Below are 20391 nucleotides of genomic sequence, written 5' to 3'. Positions count from 1 at the left end.
GGGCACGCTGGGAAGGCAGCTTCAGATCTACTACGACTGTCCGTGGAAAGCCATACACCCCTCTCTGGGGGCCTGGAAGTTCTCCAGAGCCAACAAAAGACAAATCTTAACTCCCAGGAAAACATCCTGAAGCAACTTCTGGCAACCCCACCTAATAAGGAATTTGAAAGAAAATGACATGAGTGCCTCTATTTTTTCAATGGCCCTACTGAAGTTCAAGGGAAGACAGAGGAGGCCCTAGATACCTCTCTTGAAATTGGGCCTCCTGGACACGGGTTGTGAAAGCACATGGGGAAGATTCGAGACTAGACAGACGGACCACACGGCTGCTCCCAACAAGGGGACCCCGGCATCCCAGCGAGGGCATGGCAGAATTACCGCTTGGTAACGGCAGGGTTTTGAGTCGTCGCCTCTATCGGCACCACCCTCGGGGGGACCGAGAGACGTTTCTCTGCCTCACTAGTTCTTTGCTTGACCCTCTGCACAAATCTGACTGCACAGCAACGAGAAGGGAACTCGGCAAGGTGGCATGTTTGCTCTATCCCGCTTTCCCAGCAGGGAACCCCTTCGTTCTGTCGACCCCACGATGAACGACGTACAAGACACGCAGGTTTTTGAGTCCCTTGAAGGCGCCTTCTGCGATGTGGCTGATGGAATTGTGGCTGAGGCGCAGGATGCTCAAGCTACTCAGGTCTGCCAGGCTCTCCTCGTCCAGCCGGGTGAGATTATTGAAGGACAAAACCCTGGGGAAGGGAGGGGGAAGCAAACGTCACCAACGCGGCACAGGCTCATGCGAGGCCCAAGGGCCAGAGTGGTCGTGCAGCCAGAAACCCAGCAGGGCCCCACACCCACACAGTTAGGCTCCTGGAATACTCGTGACAGCCACGGAGACCGGACAGCAGATCAGGCTGTGAGGACGACGCAAGGTCATACAACACCAGAACCCTAGGGTTCCAATCTCTCATGCTGGGGTCCGTGCGGGGGTCCTGACTCAGGCCATCAAAGACCACTCACGACAGTGGCCCGAGACCCTGGACGGGGAGCCCAGGAGGTTCTGACGGTGAGCAAGGGAGCCCAGCGAGAGTCCCGACATCGGCCAGCAGAGGGCGCCACCAGCCGCTGCGTGGAGCCTTCCTCCCACAACAGTGCATCCGACCTGGGCGGCAGTCTCCGGTCCCCTTGCCCCCATCCAGGCCAGCCTATAAGCGTAACATTCTGTAAACAGCACAGGGAACACCCCCCCCCCCCCCAATCACACATCTTCCCCGAGCATCAGAATCAGACCTTCCTCCCAGCACGCCCTCATGGCACCTTGACACCACACGGCCCTGGGTTGTTACTTAGTAGTCCTCCACCGTTGAAAAATGGGAAGTTTGGGTTGGGACAGGAAGAAGCCAAATAAACTCGGAGAAGATTTATGAGTTTTTAAAGGCAGCAGGAAGTAACATTCTTTCCCTCCTGGAGAAGTCAGGCCTGGTGTCTACCAGTCACAAAGACCTGGCAAGTGATCAAAATTACATCCTCACCTGCAATTAAAGCATTTAGCTTAAAGGAAGGGCCAGAAACGCTGGAAAGCAATCCTAAATCTGGCTCCGAGATTACCAGACGCCGGGAAAACTGACAGGCTGGTCAAGGCATTTCCATGACCTCTCTGCCCCTTGTGAAGGGGAAAGACAGCTCCACATGGGCCACCTGCCAGAGAGGGGCACTGGGAACACTCCCTCACCAGCTGCCTCAAAACCTGGGGTGCACATAGCCTCCTCACTTAGCCACTGGCCTGGCTCAGGCCCGGGCAGCAACCCCGGAGATCAGTCCTGGGAGTTCGTGGGGGTGGGGGAGGTAGGGGGGCGGCGGGGGGGGGGGGGCAGCGGGAGGGCGGGCGCATGGCCTGAGGCAGGAGATGGTCAGAAGCCATTCATTCAATACCACTTGAGAAGAGCAAGCCGCACTGCCCCGAAGGTCTGGAAGCTAAATCTCAAGGGTTAACACTAACGCACACACTCACAAAATCCAAGGAGGGTACGTTCAAGGAAAGAGACAGGACTATGGGTTTTTGCCTGAGGTAATCACGGGTTCAGTGACATACAAACTCCAGGTCAGTGTGCAGCAGGTGTGGGGAGGAGGAAGGGGGAGAAGAGGGAAAGACAGACAAAAACACCACCTGCAGAAGACTCAACACTGAGCTTAAAGCACCCCCTTGCTGGCTGGGTGAAGTCAAGACAGACACAAGACACAAGCTTGGCACTTTTAACAGCCGGTCATTTCCGTGGGTGACTCTTTGCCTACAGTCAAGCCTAGAAAAGAAAATCCACCCAGATCCTCTTAAAAAAAAAAAAAAGCCCACAACCACAGTGGGGTAAATTGGAACTGAGAAACCTGGAGCGTGTTAAAGGGAAAGAGCCCACATGGTAAGGATCGACTTTTTCCCTCTAAGACCACCTGTCTTCTGCACATGTTGAGAAACAGGGGGACACCGGCACATCCAGCAGGGGGCCGGCGGCGCCACTGTCGCGGTCAATGACCCAGTGACGCGGCACAAGGCCCGGGCTCCGAGCGCCCGCGCCGGCCGGGCCCCTGGAGGCCGCCGTGCCTCGGGCCCGGGGCCGCCCGCTCCGGAGGGTCGCCCACAGGCTCGGGCTCCCAGAGTCGCCGTGCACAGGGCCGAGGCGGGACACTTACAACTCCTGCAGCCTCTGGCAGAAGCTCCAGCCGTCACGGCTGATTCGGGCGATGGAGTTGCCGCTCAGGTGGAGCTGCTGCAGGGCCGACAGGCCGTAGAGCGAGCCGCTGTTCACCTCCACCAGGCTGTTGGACTCCAGGTGCCTGCAATGACAGGGCACGGGGGTGAGGGCGGCCCCTCGGCCTCAGACACGGGCGCGGGAGACGACGGGCAAACCCGACGGGGGGCCGCCAGCGTCCAGGTGGACTCGGGGTTCAGAGGGCAAGGAGACCCTGTTAGCCCACTCCAAGGGACCCAGGTGCGCACGCGGGCACACAGCACCCGGCAGCAGCAGAGCCCATTAAAGGAAGAGAAGAAGACAGAATGGTGGGGGGGAGGGACCTCTTATCCCCATCTGACAGGTAACGTGACACTGAGGCAGGGAGGAGCGAGGTATGACTTCCAAGATTCGGTCCCCAGCTCAGTGGGCAGCGAGGGGCCAGAATCCGAACCCAGGTCTGGTGCCCAGAGACACCTTCGCTCTGGGGTCAGGCTACTCGGATCGATATCCTAGTTTTGCCACTTTGCTGGCTGAATGAGGCGGGAACATCTATATAATACGAAGAGACCCGAGGTGGCAACTTCACAGGGCTGATACGAGAAGCAGAGAGAACGCACGTCACAATTTCAGCACAGTGCCCAGCACTTAGGCCCCACCGGGTCGGTCAGGTGAGGACGTTCTTACCCTGCTTCTCGACCCTGCACACCCTAGCCCAGGACGACCGTCCTGGACTGGCCTCTTGCATAAAACATAGTAATTCCAATGTTGCCCCACGTTATCACAAGGTCTTTGGGCAACGGGGTTCCGCCCTGTCTATCTCACTTTCCACCACTGCCCAAAAGGTGAGCACGTTTATAAATAACCTCTCGGGCAACTCATCCCCCCGCACGGGATGAATCTGCTCAAACTAAAAACCAAATGGGATGTGCTAACTCCATTTTCTTCTGAGACTTCTCTTTGAACGTCGGCATACCCAGCACATAAGCACCTGGGATTCCAAGTTCAAAACGACAGTTGTAAGCACGTCAAGGGCAAGTGTTTCTGAACAGATACAGAGCTGAGGCCAATCAAAGGACCTCTGGGAAGAAGGGGACCAGCAAGATGGCACCGCTAATGTGAATGCCCCCACCCCACAACGTGTGTGGGTCTGGGGGTGGGCGGGAAGAGGCGCTCATCAGAGACGCTTCGGGTAAACGAGCAGGGTGCAGAGCCCATGAAACCGGATATGGGGTTTTTGTTCTCTGTCTCAGCTGCAAAGATAACAAAGGATGTGAACACAGTGATGTAACTGGTAAGACTGGAAAGGAGGGGGCAGGGGGCGGGGTCCTGAGCAAATTACATCGCTGACCACAACCCAAGAAATCTCCCGTTGACAAACGTAGACACAGTGGGATACGTCCCGGAACGTGGAAATAACCACGAACAAAACTCCACACAGAAAGACCAACAAGGAGGGGTGCCCCTGGCTGGCTCAGTCGGTGGAGCGTGCCACTCTTAATGTCACAGTTCTAAGTTCAAGCCCCATGTTGTCTGCAGAGATTAGTTAAACATAAAATAATAAAAAAAAGAGAAAAGAAAAACCAACCGGGAAAGGACTGTAAGTGACCGCCCCTTGGGAGCAGAACTGGGGGGAAGAGGACAGGGGAAGGGGACCCCCGGCTGCTTTTTTACCCTCATTTTACTCAGTTACGAGTGTATGTTACTTCCCGTTGAAAATAAACTAATTTAAATGTTTAAAAATGGAAGATCAGAGCCGCCTTTCCTGCCCTTCTCCATATGTCTTCCTGCCGTGGTTTTACGTGACTCGGCGCACAAGCGAGCTCTGGGGCCGCGCATCTGTCTGGAGAGCGCGCTCCCTGGATAAAAGCAGAACATCTGCGCCGAGCGACTTGATTAGCTCACGAAACATAAATAAATCTCCCAGGATGAACTATACATTTTAGGCCCACCTGCACATCAAGACAGACGGTCAAATCCCCAACAGGGAGACAGGGAACTTCCTGCAGCACGGGGGAGAGGGGAGGGTGTGGGGTGGGGGCCCACTCTGCACCCCGCTGCTCACGGAGGATGCGGGGTGGGGGGGGGGGTGAGCCCAGCAAAACGGCTCCCTCTCCCACCTTCACCAAGCTGCTTCCCTGACCAAACCCTGGGAGAAGACGACGCTCAGCTGGGGCAGAGTCCCCGAAGACAGGGAGCCGTGCCCGGCCAGAGGCCACACGGCGGGGGCCCGGGGCAGGCTGAAGTCCGACGTGACCCCTCCGGGCAGGGGGCCGAAGGAACACACACAGGCCCGTGGCGCCCGGAACCCGGCGTCGCGCTTACAGCACGTGTATCCTGGACAGGCCCCAGAAGGCCCCGTCAGTGAGCTTGCTGATGTTGTTTCGCTGCAGCTTCAGCACCTCCAAACTCTCGAGCCCCTGGAACGTCAGGCCCTCGATGAGCCGGATCCGGTTCCTGTTGAGGTCCCTGAGGAGATGAAGACCGCGGGTTCAGAGGGCTCGCGGCACGCACCCTGCCGACGCCTCCCACCGTTCCCACGCAGGCCCACCGGGAGAATCGCGGCGAGGATGGCCCAGCGGGGCTGCGACGTGTCTCACGGACACTCCTGCCCGCCACGCAGGCCCGGACGCTGACCGGGCCACAGCTGGTGGAGGAAGGAGCGCACGGGGCTCCCCAGATGCTGGCCCCACCGCGTCCCCACGTGAGCAAATGCTCCACTTCCTCCCCAACTCTCCATGGCTCTGTAGTGAGGAGGTGGGTGTGACTCAGGATGTGAGCGTCTGAGGTGAGGTGTCTGTCAGCTCAGCAACAGAAATCCGTACCGGACGCCTCACCCCGGGAAAAACCGATCCACTGGGTGCCAAGTGGCAAGGACGCTTCCCACTGAAGGCACGAATGGGGTCCCTACTGATGGAGAGAAGGCAGTGCCCTTGGGCGAGGAGGGGGCTGAGCACCAGTGAAGCCCACACATTCGGCTTCCGACGCCAGTGTGACAAAACCTCAGTTGCCCGAAAGATTTCAGGAATCTGGGTGGGCTGGATCCATTAGTAACACTGGGGGAAGGGGCGGGGAGAACACAGAGCTAACCAGAAAGCCCTTGGTTTTCCCCAAATACTTCTGCAGTGTCTCATGACTCTGTCCCCCACACAGCCTCCTGAGCATCAAGAGACCTTCTCCAGAGCTGAAGAGAGCAGAGTCAGAGCCTGGATCTAATGAGGTGTGTGTGTGTGTGTGTGTGTGTGCGCACGCGTGCACAACACAGGCAGTGAGAGCTCGGGGGGGGGGGGGGGGGGGGGCACACCGTCTTGCTACCAAATCATCTGGCCCCGAACAACCGGTGCATTCTGTTTAAACCCAGTCTCCAATATCAGCTTCTTTTCCTGAAACGGTCTCTTCTAATACAAAGAGAATACAGGAAAATGAAAAACCAGGGAACAAACGGTCCACTGGGCTCTGGAAAACAGGTTTTCTTGAATCCAACCCTGTGCCATCTTAGGAGAGCATTCGGCCTCAGATATCAAAGAACTAAACAAATAAATGCTTTCTTCAAAAAAAAAAAATCAACTACCTCATAAGATGTAGCAGATGGAGATGGTCCATCTCAGTCTACACTAACTTCCTCTGAGACTGCTCAAAAAGTGTGGGACACCGTAACGTCCACGGTACAGATTTTTTAATTTGAGAGAGAGCGCACATGTGCAAGCGAGGAAGAGGGACAGAAGGGGAGAGAGAGTGAATCCCAAGTAGACCCCACAGTCAGTGTGAAACCCAGTGCGGGGCTCGATCCCAAGACCGTGAGATCATGACCTGATCTGAAATCAGGAGTCAGACACTCAACCGACTGAGCCACCACGGTACAGATTTTATGGGTACTTTAAAAAAAACCAACACAGAAAACCCCAAGATAAATAACCCAAGCCACACAGCCTAAGCATTAGCCAGGATCAGCTCACCAGCAGGACTCCTCATTTCATTTTGCAAAGTGCCAATGAGGACAAGCATATATATCCTCAGTGGATCTTTTTCTCAGCAACCTGAGGCAGCCCACAGGCACCAGACCCGGCTTCTAATTTGCTTTTATTAGGTGTCGCCACAAGGCCATTAATGACGGCGTATGTAAAGCCTGACGGGGAGTGAGGAAGGGGTCGCATTTGAAATGAGGTCCGTGGGGAACGCTGGCCTCCACAGAGTTTGGCTAACCTTAATTAAAGTGCAGGTTTCTATACTCACAGTTGCGTCAGCCTGGGTAACTTGAATGCTTTCACAGGAAGCTGGGTGATCCTGTTTTTGCTCAAGCGAAGCATTACCAGCGACCGGGACAGGCCATCAAATGCTCCCGACTCCAGGCTGCCAATGCGATTGCTTGCCAGGTTGCTGGAAGGACAGAGGACAGAAAGTGAAATGGTCAGAAGGAGGCTTCCCTCACCCCGTTACAGACACCAGAGTTGCCTGGGGTGGGGAGAAGCCAAAGCAACACCCAGAGGGGTGGGTTTCCAGGGACACATCGGTCACCTAAACTCCCGGATGGGGGAGCCAGGAGACTTGGGTGTCAGCACCCTCCACTTCAGGCCCTGGTGGAAGTGTCATTTCAGCCCCCCAACGCGCTGTGCTTGTGGCCAGGGCCTTCCGCTGGAGGGCCGGGGGGTCAACGTCAGTCACCTCCACCCCAACACCCTCGCACCCCAGCCTGGCCGAGCACCGGCCGTCTCCAGAGCTACCTGCAGGAGTCCCTCAACACCCCCCAACCAAGAGTTGGGGTTCAAGGTTGGTGAGAAAAGCCCTAGGAATCAGAATGTCAACTTCCAGGCGAAGGGCAGAATGGATTTACTAATTTAGACAAATAGTCTTACATGTTAAAGTGGGTCTCACCACACAACTTGATATGTATACAGATACATTTATACGTTTATATACACACCCACGCACACACACTTACAAATGTGTCTTAACTGATTCATTTTAATCGTTTGAAACGGTATCCAGAGAAACACTAGTGAAGGAGACCTGCACAGGATCCCTTCAATTCTGCAACGGGACGTCCACTTAGCGGATTATGTATGTAAAGGGCACCTCCCCTCACACCACACTACAATATACTAGGTTGCATCCGGGCTTTCCACGGTGCACAAATTCTATCAATAAAAAAGAAAAAAAAAAAGAAAAAACAGAAAGGGAAGGAATGATACACTATTCCTATCAGAAGTCACTGCCATTGGGGCACCAGGGTGGCTCAGTCGGTTAAGCATCTGACTTCGGCTCAGGTCACGATCTCGCGGTTTGTGAGTTCGAGCCCCGCATCGGGCTCTGTGCTGATAGCCTGGACTGCTTCAGATTCCGTGCGTCTCTTTCTCTCTGCCCCTCCCTCGCTCATGCTCTCTCTCTCTCTCTCAAAAATAAATAAAAATTAAAAAAAATTTTTTTTTTAAGTTACCGTTACTACTTCTCCTTCCGCCTTCCCTGGACAAATGCTGCTTTTGGTAGCGCAAGGAAAAAGACCAGAGAGAGTCTGCTCCACCAGAGAAGGGAAGAGAAGCAGGCATTTCTTGCCTCCCCACCCGGCCGTGGCCCAGGCCAGGGCACAAGAGGATTCTGTGCAAATGGGGCTGGACTGTGTGTTCTTAACACTCCCCATTACAGAAGAACAGTCTGTGGGATGAAGATACACACCGGCCAGTAGCTACCAAAATAGTCCCTCCTGCTTTTGTGCAGACGGAGCTCAATGTGATTCAGTTGAGCAGTTGTTGGTTCCTTCGTCCCAAGCGAGGGAATGCCAGGCGGTGGCTGGACACTTTCGCAAAGCCCTGAGTGGGGGCTGAGCACGGTCGCACGGGCTTAACAGAGGCCAGGGCCCCCCCACCGTTTCCAAATCTGGTGCCTTGAGGCAGCCTTAGAAAGAAATCACGCCCCCTCCTGGGGGTCTTGGAAAATCCCTGTGCCAAGCCCTGGCCTCCCTGAGCTTAGGGGTCATAACGACCCCTAAACCAGCCTCATGGACGATCTCCAAAACGACTCAGGATCAGTAAAAGAGCACAGGAAATGAAAACTCGTGTCATTTGAAGACCTCTCCGGAGCCTGGGTTTTCGTTTCTTCCCCGAAGCACCATTTTTCTACCAACAAGCAGCAAGCTCAACGGGCTTTCACGGTTTTTCCTGCCTTCTACCATCCACTGGGTGTGAGAAGGGCCAGGACGATGGGCGGACGAGACACAGACCAGCAAAGAGGACAGGGCCGGGGAAGCCGCAGAAGGGAGTCAGCGCCTGCTCGAAGAGACCTCACGCCAGGCTTCGGGGGTCAGTGCCGCAGGGGCCAGCACCCACTGCTTCAGCCTCGGCAGGGAGGTCTCCCCGCAGTGCTGTTTTGTAAGTGCCCCCCAGCCTTCTCCCCAAGCTCTCCTGGGAGGCAGCCCGGGAAAGGACAAAGAACACAGGCCCTCTATCAAGACAGACCCGTGTCTGAGGGCCAGACCCTCCCCTCAGCTGGTGGGTGTGAGAGGCCCCTTGCCAAGCTCTCCCTGGGCCCACCTCCACCCCTGCTGTCAGAGAAATGCCGCTCCTTAGGAAATGCTCTACACCTGTGCCCACGGGAGATAAGGAACCCGGACGCCCTGCCAAGGGAAGCCAGAGGGGCACGCCCAAGCCCGGAGTCTCAGGCAGGCCACGCGGGGGGAGAAGGACACGTGCACCCCGCGTGCACGCGGGTGCTGACGGAGGGGGGAGGGGGGCACGGGCACTTACAGCTCCCGGATGTGCAGCCCCTGCGGAAAGCAGGCGCTCCGGATCTCCGTGATGTTGTTCGAGCTCAGGTCCAGCACTTCCAAGGAAAGGTAAGCCTTCAGCTGACTCCCCTCCACGCTGCGAATCTTATTGTGTTGCCTAAAACACACAAACGGACAAGGGGACCTGAGCATGTCTTTCTGCAAGGGAACCATTATTCCCCCTACCTGCCCCCCCACCCCCGGCCTCTTTTCACACATCTTCCTCCCTGTTTTGCTCATTCAGAAAATTATAAAAGTGGTGTCACGTTTTCTTAGCGTTTATTTATTTTTGAGACAGAGAGGAAGAGCATGAGCAGGAAAGGGGGAGAGAGGGAGATCCAGAATCTGAAGCAGGCTCTCCAAGTTCTGAGCTGTCAGCACAGAGCCCGATGTGGGGCTTGAACCCACAAACCGCGAGATCATGGCCTGAGCCAGAGTCGGACGCTTAACCGACTGAGCCACCCAGGTGGTGCACCTGCCCTCCTTTAAAAAAAAAATTTTTTTTTAATGGTGGTAGCATTCTTAAAATGAGCTCTCCCATTCTTCTTGCTGTGACCTTACCACCTGCTGGCTGGCTGCTACGGTATTGAATTCTCTGTCGATGACAAGTCTGTCCACCCAAACTCAAAGCCTAGGTTCTCCCCAAGGAGAAGCCCGCAGGAGAAATGTGGAAGGCCGCCATGCAAAGAGCAGCGAGACTGCAACTCAGAACTGACCAGGGTGCTTTCCCAGAAGGAATGTGGCCGGTGGAACCAGCCAGCTCCTGGTGTGGTTCTCACTTAGCATCTTCAGAACGCAGCCCAGCCCCATCACTTAGGAGGCTCCGAGGACCGAGTTCAGGTCTCATCTAACTTAATCCATCGCCATGCCCCACACGTTTTGCTAGGTGTGAAGACAGGCACGAGAGATTTTTTTCTTTTTTTTTTTAAATGACACGATTCTGACAACCTCAGGGCAACAGGAACTGGGCGCTCAGTCTAGCTGGAATTGAATCCTCCGATCTTTCCGACTCGACCCCCTTGACAGTTTTGTTCCTCGGTTTCTTCGTATGCAAGATAGGGCCACCACCCCTTATTTCAGGCATACGGGAGACCCACTAAAGCAGACGTTAACCCAAGCGTTTGGAGTGTTTAACCCCTGCCCAAGGAAGGCAGTCTACCACCGTGACTCACTCGCACGTGTCGTCCTCCTGAAAAACCCACGGTCTAACCAACCGGCCAGTACCGGTTGATCAGGAGAAAGACAAGAAACATGGACAACGGCTGCAGGACCCGGGGTGGCCCCCACCGTGGATTTGGCTCCGTGGGGCAGATTCAAACCCCAGCAGCCCTCATCCCAATATTCAGATACTTCAAAATCTGCTGGGGTTGTGCTGGTTCCAGGCCCTCACTCGGGCCAGTTTCTGAGTGAACAGTGTCAGGGGCCCCGGCCAATCAAAGCATTCTTGAACACAACACGAGTAAGCCAGGCGTCGCGTACCCAGTGGCATCTCTTTTAAACACACGCTTGGCCAAATCGGTTCCAACAGGCATAAACGAGGCTCTCTCTCCCAGAAGCCCTGGGGCTTCTTGTCCGCTCCTTTGTGTTTTCACAACTCTCCCAGGCCCTGAACCCAACACCCATTTACAGGGGCACAACTCCAGACACGGGGAAGTCTCCCCAGAATGAAAGGCCGCTTTTCCCTTCGTGTCTCCTCCCCACCCCCCAGAAGCTATTTCCTTTGAGTTCTTTACAATGTGTCTAATAGAGATGGTCTCTTCAGTTTTCTGACTCCAAAAGAAAAAGAAAAAAAGAAAAGAAAACCTTTATTATGTTAAGTATGGGAAAGAAAGAACAAGAAATAAAGGCAGCAGAGCTGAGCCTCGTCCAGAAACTGTGAATGCAGGACCAAGGAGCCAGGAAGAGACGATGTGAAAGCAGGCAAGGAGCCCCAGTGCGGCCCCGAAGTGGGGCAGAAAGGGACCGTGCACACAGCAAGGGCCCACGGGACAGCTGCGAGCCCCCCGACATTTCTCTCACTGCGCCTCGTCTCTCAGTCTCTGCCTTTCATCTTACACCTGTCTTTGTCTTTCTTGCCAGTCTGTTTATTTAGCGACTCCAGCACGTTCTGTGGGGCACCAGCCCCACTCTGGAGGAAGGCTACTGTAATGAGGATGGGGCTCTTTCACACGCTGTAGACAGCTCCCCAGTTGGCCCAAGGGGCAGCCATGCGGATGAGACACAACAGAGCATGGGAGTGAGGGTGTCGGAGGCAAGGTGGACGAAATGTGCCAGGAGCCGTGCTGAATTCTGCCAGACCAGCATGCGGGGTCCAGCTCTGGGGGCAGGACTGGACACTGGGGACAGACAGCACACCAGGCGAGGGCCCCCAGGCCACCCTGGGGAGCAGGGACTCCACGTGCCCGTGGTCGAGGAGACACGGGGCAGCAACACAGACACAGACGCAAGAGAAGAGGATGAGAGGGGCCCACGGGAGCCGGAGATGACAGCTGGAGGCTGCATCAGTGATACTAAATATTCTGGTTTGCAAATATTAAAATACCCTGGTTAGGCCAGTGGCTATGCCTTCCATCCTTGTCCACATAATGGACCACTCCCAACCCAGTAACCACAGAGATCCTTTAAGGCATCCCAAGAAATGGGGGGAAAACATTTGAAAATCATATATCTGACAAGGGATTAGTATCGAGAATATACAAAGAACTCCTACAATTCAACAACCAAAAAACCCCAACAACCTGATTAAAAAATGGGCGAAGGACTTGAACAGATATTTCTCCGAAGATGGACGAGTGCATGGCCACTGAGCACGGGAAAAGACGCTCAATAGCACTAATCATTAGGGCAACGCAATGAGAAACCACCTCACACCCATACGATGGCTACAAGCATGTAGGGAAAGAGGAACCACAACAAAGTGCTGAAGAAAATGCCAGGGTGGAGGCTCGAAACATTAAAGAACTATTACATGATCGAGCAGTGTTACTTCTGGTTATATATCCCAAAGAACTGAAAGCACATCTCAAAGACACATGCAGGGGCTCCTGGGGGGCTCAGTCGGTTAAGCGACCGACTTCAGCTCAGGTCATGATCTCGTGGTTCATGGGTTCGAGCCCCGCGTCGGGCTCTGTGCTGACAGCTCAGAGCCTGAAGCCTGCTTCGGGTTCTGTGTCTCCCTCTCTCTCTCTGCCCCTCCCCCATGCTCATGTGTTCTCTCTCTCAAAAGTAAACAAACATTTAAAAAAATTGAAAAAAATGAAAGACTTACACACACAGCCATGTTCAGAGCAACATTACACACAATACCCAGAAGGGGAAGCAGCCCAAATGTGCCTGGAGGGATGAGTGGATGAACACAGGGCCCCATACATGGACCACGGACTACTGTTCAGCCTTAAAAGGGAAATTCTGACCTGAGCTACAACATGGATGAATCCGGAGGGCATTGTCAAGTGAAACCAAAAAAAGCCAATCACAGAAAGACAAATGCTGTTTGGTTCCACATCTGTGAGTTTCCTGGAGGAGTCAGATTCACTGGAGCAGAAAGTAGAGTAGTTCTTGCCCGGGCTGGAGGAGGCAGGAAAGGGGAGGTGTTCAATGGGTACAGAGGTTTAGTTTTGCAAGAGGGAAAAAGCCCTGGAAATTAGCTGCACAAAGTGAGCGTGCTTCGCATTACTGAGCTTAAAAAAGGATTCCGATGGTAAATATTATCACGATATAAAAACCAAACCGAAAAACAAAGTCAGTTTACAAGAATCCACTGCCTACAACTCAAAAGGTGGCTCCTGCATCTCATTTAGGACTAAGTCCTCACAACGGTCTCCAAAGCCCACGTGATTGCCACACAGCGCCCTGTTGTCTCTGCACTGTTCCTCACACCCTGCCCCACATGGACCCTCTCCCACGCAGGCACACACCTGTCTCAGGACCTTTGCACTTGCCCTTCTCTCTGCATAGAATGCTCCTCCCCGCCCCCCCCCCACCCGAGACCCACAGATGGTATCCCCTTACGCCTTTCCCATCTTATTCAAATGTCCTTGGCCATGTTGTCTAAACCCACAGGCTCCTCCACCCCATCTCTCTCTCACAAACACACACACACTTTCCACTACACTTCCTACGGTATTTTTCCCAAAAGCTCTAATTATCACCTAATATATCCAGCAATATGCTTATTTCCAGTTTAACATCTTCCCTCCCACCAGGATGTGGCTCAAAGAAGGCAGAGCTATCAGTCGGTTTTGTCCACCAATGTGTCTCCAACCACTGGAATGGCGTGAGGCACATAACAGGTGCTCAATAAATATGTGGTGAAAAAAAATGAATACAGGTTAAATTTCTGAATCCCACAGATCTGGGGCTCGCCGGCATTTCAACAGAAGAAAAGCCTGCAAGCAGATGAGTTCAGTTAGGGAACATGAAGGAAAGAAAGGGTGTCAACTGGCCTGTGGCAGCACGGCCCAGACAACACAAGAGACGTGGCCCGCAGCAGCTCCAGGGGTCCTCAGGGCCTAAACACCCATGTTCCCAGCTGCCAAGGATGCACTGCCCTCGCCCCGCTGGACTAGGCTCTCTGCTCCACACTCTTTTTTGTTTTTAATTTTCACTTACTCATTTTGAGAGAGAGAGAGCGCGCGCGAGAGAGAGAGAGAGCGGGGGAGGGGCAGAGAGAGAGGGAGACACAGAATCCGAAACAGGCTCCAGGCTCTGAGATGTCAGCACAGAGCCCAATGCAGGGCTCAAACTCACAAACTGTGAGATCATGACCTGAGCCGAAACCAAAGGCTGGATGCTCAACTGACTGAGTCACCCAGGCGCCCCTCTCTGCTCCACACTCTAGCCCAGAGCCCTGATCACATCCTTCCTGAACTCCGTGTACTCTGCAAAACTGACCACACAGTTCTGCGTTCCTGTGGACTCTGCCTCCCCTCCTTCTCAAAACAAGGATCCCAGCGGGTGAGAGGTCTCCGTGGACCGTGGCAACTCCACCCACGGCCAGGAGTTCTTCCTGGGCTGGGACTTGGCACAGCACAGAACATGCCGAGAGCACTGCCCTGCCTGAGTTCAAACCCCAGTTACACAACTTCCAGGCGTGAACTTCAAGAGGAGCCTCATCTATAAAGCAACGTGTCAAGTTCCTATGCCCCATGGGTGATGTGACCTGACACATAGCAGTTGCTCAATAAAACCGGTTCTTGTTTTTATTAGTCATATTTGTATCCTCAGAGCCAGGCTCAGGACCTAGTTAGCGGGAGGTGCTCTGGCAAGAGAATGAATAAAACGAATGAATGACTGGATCCTGTCTACTCCTCTGCCCTTTTGGTGCGAGGAGGCAGGCCTGACTCCTCTACCAGCAGCGAAGCGTTGACTCAGAGCTCTGCCTCTTAGCTGTGTGCATGAAACAAGCGTGCTCCGGCTGGAGAGCATCACACCCAGCCACAGGGAGACCGGGCCATCTTGGGGAGCTGTGCCTCAAAGTAAATCCCAGACGAAAGCTTCTGCAGGACTCCATGGCTAGAACCCCGATGGATCCCCAACCAGCTGCATCACACCCCCTCCTCGCTCCTGCAGCAAAAGCATAGCTTATGTGCACACCCCTGACCCCAGCCCACCAAACTCTACCCTGCCCGCCCCCTATCCCGGGGGAAGTTGGCCTGTCCAAGCCACCCCCCTCCACGCACCCATCCATAAAGGCTCGAGCCAATAGCCAGTATTCAGGGGAAGCCCTCCTACCTCCTTGAGCGTAGACAGTTGGGAAAATGTGGTTGCTGCCCTGATTCCATCAGGTGGTCTACTTTCAAGCAACTGTCCGTGCTTTTTAATGCCACGTGCAAACATGGAAGCGGTCACCAGGTGACTCCTTTACCTAACTTCCCAGTTCCCAAGTAAGTCCACACTCATCTAATTTCTGGGTCCCTGTTCAAGTTCCTTTTAGCAAGAGCTGGCCAATACCTCAACACCTATAGGCAGCAGGCCCTGGGCGAAAGCCTCAGGGAAATCACACAGCGATTAAAGACGAAGGTACCGTTATTTTCTGTGCATTACAGTGGAAGAAACTGAGGCTTGGAGATCCTGCTGGGATTCTCCTGAGGTCTCACACAGCTGAGAGACGAGGAGAACCAGAACGCAAACTCAGGGGAGCAGGACTCTCCAGCATGCCATCTGAGAGGCTCTCCCAGCAGAATTTTAAGAACCTCGTCCTGGATTCAATCCATAAACCTTCAGCAAAGCTTGGCTAGATCTGAATGCTAGCCGGCTACTTCCTGGTCACCTCAGACTGCTCTGGGTAATTAACTGGCCGCGGCGAGGCCCAGCTTTTGTACCAGCTTCCCGGAGACCTGCGTGAGCAGCAAATCTGCAGAGGGCTTTGTGCGGGGGGGCCCCATCTCCGCGCACAACGCAGAGGAAGGGAAAGCGCTTATGCAGGACATTCTGCGTAAGAAAAGAAGAGAACAGTTGCTTTGAGACCATGTCTTTAGGGACCTGTATGTGCGAATGGCTACCTTTATTCTTAGGGAATGGAGAGCTGGGGAGGGATGCCCAGCCTGTCTCTGCCACTAAACCAAATTAGGACGGTTCTGAGGTTGTGCGGCCGGCGAAGGGTGAAGGGCCCAACATTTGCCTCCACCCTGTGGCGGTTTACCCCTCAGGCTGCCCTCTGGGGCGAGGAGAACTTAATACAGCAGAAGTCTATTAAACCAACACCTGTTAAAGGCTTCAAAATAAAATCAGTCTTCAAAGGCAGAGAGCAGGCAAGATAAGCCCTCTCCACTTGGCTACGTTTTCAGAGCTGATGTTAAATTGGACGGTAAAACAGACAGAGGCATTTGAAACCAACATTTAAAACTTTTTATCATAAGTGACTGCTCCACTATGGTTCTGTGAAAGCCTGGTTTATAAGGTATTCCCCTTGGTGGTGGAAAAGATCTCGTGTCACTAACAACAGCCACAAGAAAGGGCAAGGAGATCAAAGGAGGCAGGGTCAAGGTGGGGCAAATGGATTGCAGCTGGTTCCTGAAGTTATGCACCTATTGTCTACACCACGGGTCAACAAACGTCTTCTAGAATAGACCTGATGGTAAATATTTTAGGCTTGTGCATCATGTATGCTCTGTCACAAGTGCTCAACTCTGATGCTAGAGTGTAATAGGACAATGGGTAAATGAATAAGTGTGACTGCTCCAAGAAAACTTTATTTACAAAAATAAGCTGAGGGCCACATGTGGCCCACTACCTATAGTTTACTGTCCCCTGGTCGACACTATAACAACTACTGTGCGTCGGTGTGGGGAGTCCCCCAGATTCCATTTCCAGCTCCGAGGCAGCTTAGCAACTCATTTTGGTAAATCGCTGTCGGCATCTGGTTTAACTGCCTACAAAATGGCAGTAAATGCCTCCCTACAGCGAAGAACCCTCCTATTGTTCCTCCAGGGCTCATGTCAGACATCACTAATTAGAATCTTTCCCACTGATGTCTTTTCTACCTCTTCAGGAAGTTGAGTGGGACCTAAGTCTTCATCATTATTATATTCCTCCAAAGACAACCCGGGATCCTGCCTGGAGCCAGTGGAGACAGATAGGTGCAAAGGGTGATCTGAGAGAGAATAGCGATCCTCAGTTTATCCTTACTCTAATTCTTCCAATTAGGCAGACACATTGAAGCTGGCCAATGCAAAGTCCTCACATTTAAGCAGGCACACCCTTCTGCTCTTCCAGAGAATGATGGTGACTCCCAGAAATCCACACTGACAACTCCCAGAGTATGAATTCTCACTGGTGACAACACATCTTCCGTGTTATCTCAGTCATCAAACTCTCCGTACGTCTTACTTAACAGAATCAGCAAAATTCAAATTCCAGATCTCTCTCCGTTTGAACTTCTGGCTAAGAAATAGTTTCACACAATCTAGCCCCGAAATGGGGGGGCAGAGTCCCGCACCTGCCAGCACTGCCCCCACCCCGCACTCGCCACCAGGATCCCGGCTGGATGCTCCCACTCCACACCCTGCAGGCTCTGAGCACGAGAAGCACCCTGCACCCGGCCCACCCCATGGTGCCACAGAACTCATGCTCTGGCTCTGCACCACCGTACCTCCGGCCCCCGCACAGGCACATACCCTCGGTGCCGCGGGGGTGGGGGGCTGCCATAGTATTTTACAGCCCATACATGGAACCCACAGAAGACAAGACAGTTAGTGACCTCATCACCGATTTAGTGTAAAACCCAGCACGGGCCAGAGAGGCCCTGATGCCTGCCTGTGGGGGTTGGCCGCACTATGGCAAGCACCAGAAGATGCGAATCATTTCAGGAACGTGGATGAAGAGGGTAATTTCTCCTTTGTTGAAAACTACAGCACTACCCAACAGACCATATGGCCCAGTGGTGGCAGCTGTCCTATTTGTTTGTAAACGTTTTTATGGCAACCGCACGGGCATGCGGAGAAGTGCGTAAATTCCAAGCGCAGAGCTCGATGTGTTTTTACCAGGGCGTTCACCCGTGTGCCAACCACTCACATCGAGATACAGAATGTGTGCGGCCTCCTTCCTGTCACTCTCCTAGTGGCTATTCTTCCCAGAGGGAACAGCTCTGTTCTACCACCGGGGACTAATTTTGCCTACTTTGGGGCTTTATTAGGCATGGAATCATTCCAGATATGTTCTTCAGTGTCCAGCCTTCACTCAACATTATGTTCATGGGATCCGTCCTTGCCTTAGTAGGAAATTCCTTTTCGTCACTGTGTGATAGGTCTATAGAGAGAGTACACAGCGATTTATATTTTCTTCTACCGTTGGTGGGCACTGAGTGATTTCCAGGGTGGGCTACTGCAAAAATCCCAGCTGTGAACACAGCTTTTGCATGTATCTTTGGTGCACACTGGCATGCGTTTCTGGCAAGCATCAATGTCCAGGAGTGGCGCTGTGGCACAGTCACAGGGCATGCAAATGTCGTTCCCCCTTATCAAACACTGACAGTTTTCTTTTCTTTACCACCCCCCCCCCCCCCCGCTTTTTCGGTAGTCTTCTTTTAAACCAAATCCTCCACAGTTGAAATGTGTCCGAAAAGTCATTTCATCCAAATGCCCTGTTGCATGCTGCTTCATTCAGCCACACTGTCAGATGGCAACCACCCTCACGTGCCCCCCTGCCTGCACCTGTCCCCCACAAAAAGCCTCAAGAATACAGCCTGGGGCCACAGAGCAGGGCCAAGCCCAATCGAATCTTGTTCAGGTGTCAGAATGATTTTAAGTGGGCACCTAATGAGCACCAAAAAAGCAAAGAAGAGAAAATAATTCTGAGTCCCAAGTTGGCAAGAAGTAATGTTATGCGAAGTACTGGGAAGAACACCACAAGCCACTTGAAATCAGAAGGTAAGGAGGTTCCAAAAAGAACAAGTGAGTGCAGAAGAGGTTTCCAGGCCAGTGTGGAGAAGTTTCTCCTCTCGGAATGAAGGTCCAAAGCATCGCCCTCTCACCAGCCTGCTTTACATTCACCTTAAGAATGAAAACCAAACCATCTGCATAATAAATCTACTGCATAAACTGACCATTTGCTCTAAGAAACGAGCGACGCCTAAGAAACAGCCCAGCCTAGAGTGTTTGCTGGACAGGAAATGAGAGTCAGAATAAGCAGGTTTCTCTCTCTCTCTCTCTCTCTCTCTCTCTCTCTCTCTCTCTCTTCTTCTCACTACCCCCGCCGCCGCTGCTGGTGAATCATCAGTTCCCTGGGGAATTCTGGCAGATTCTCAGCCTGGCTGGAGATGACGTTCCCGATCTGTTTATTCAGGTGGAGATCGGATAAAAAACAAGAGTGGCCCAGTGGCGGGATAAACAGCCTCCGCCAGGCGGGGTCAACCCTTCCGAAGGCAGGACTAGGCTGTGTCAACTATCCTCCTGACCCCTTCACTTCCTTTAGGGTCACTGTCCCCTTAGGGTCTTCAACGAACTGTTTTAACTCCTCGCAAAGGAAACCTGATGTCCCATCCCCATGGGAGTGGGTGGCCCCAGGCACTTCGATGCAGGAGACCCCACTTGGTCCCCCCACCCTGACACACAATCAAGCTGGAAGTCTAAGATCTGAAAGGAGGTAAGTTAGGCACGGCCAAGAGTCAGCGACCACAGTCCTGTAGAGTCTAGAGTGACCCACTCCATAAATGACTGTAAGTCATGAGGATCCCCATCCCAACTACTTCCGCCTTCCATTTTTACATGTGCAAACAAACACAAGAAAACCTCCTAAGGAAATGGACATGGTTGAGCGAATGGAGCTAATCAAAAAAGGCTATCTTGGAATTTACGATTCCAATATAGGATATTCTAGAAAAGGCAAAACTATGGGGCCAATAAAAAGATCAGGACTTGCCACAGGTTATGGAGAGAGAAGGATGGACAGGTGGAAACACAGGGGATTTTCAGGGCAGTGAAACTACTCTGAATAAGTGTAAATGGTGAATACAGGCCGTGAAACATTTACGGAAGCCCACAGAACATAGAACAGCGGGCCCTAATGTCAACCAGAGGTCTACTTCATCATGTATCAATACTGGCCCATCCATTCTAACAAATTTACCACACTAAGGCAGAATGTTAACAGCAGAAACCAGAGGAGGAGGTATATAGGAAGTCTCCATACTCTCGATTCAATTTTTCTATAAACCTAAAAGTGCTCTAAGAGTCTATTAATTATAAACAGATTAAAACAAAGCTTCCTAAGGTATTAAGTAGTCCCATGGTCAACACATCATTAGAAAGGAATTAGAATTTTTAGCCCAACTTCTTTAGTGCTATATCCTTTGCACCCAGTCCCATGCTTGGAACATAAATGGTGCTCAATAAATATTTATTGAATAAAAAAATGAATTACAGCTTTAGATCAGTCTCCTACATTCACCATCACAGACCTGAACAAAAAAAAAACGTT

The 20391-nt window shown here is 52.8% G+C and overlaps 1 protein-coding gene across 1 annotated transcript in view; it reads right to left on the bottom strand.

Moving 5' to 3' along the window:
- LRIG1 (leucine rich repeats and immunoglobulin like domains 1) overlaps positions 1-20391 on the bottom strand; it is a 115536-nt gene that overhangs the window by 26236 nt on the left and 68909 nt on the right. Inside the window, exons 4-8 of the mRNA XM_086697630.1 lie at positions 9455-9592; positions 6951-7094; positions 5043-5186; positions 2680-2823; positions 600-743 (exon numbers count right to left, since the gene is read on the bottom strand). Of these exons, the coding sequence (XP_086553756.1) occupies positions 600-743; positions 2680-2823; positions 5043-5186; positions 6951-7094; positions 9455-9592 (714 nt within the window). The remainder of the gene's footprint in view (positions 1-599; positions 744-2679; positions 2824-5042; positions 5187-6950; positions 7095-9454; positions 9593-20391) is intronic.

The sequence above is a fragment of the Puma concolor genome, chromosome A2, assembly GCF_028749965.1.
Source record: "Puma concolor isolate L17-30 chromosome A2, mPumCon1.1.hap2, whole genome shotgun sequence".
NCBI classification, from domain to species: Eukaryota; Metazoa; Chordata; class Mammalia; order Carnivora; family Felidae; genus Puma; species Puma concolor.
Note: the sequence above shows the minus strand (reverse complement) of the source record. Positions and strands in the feature narration are given on the sequence as shown.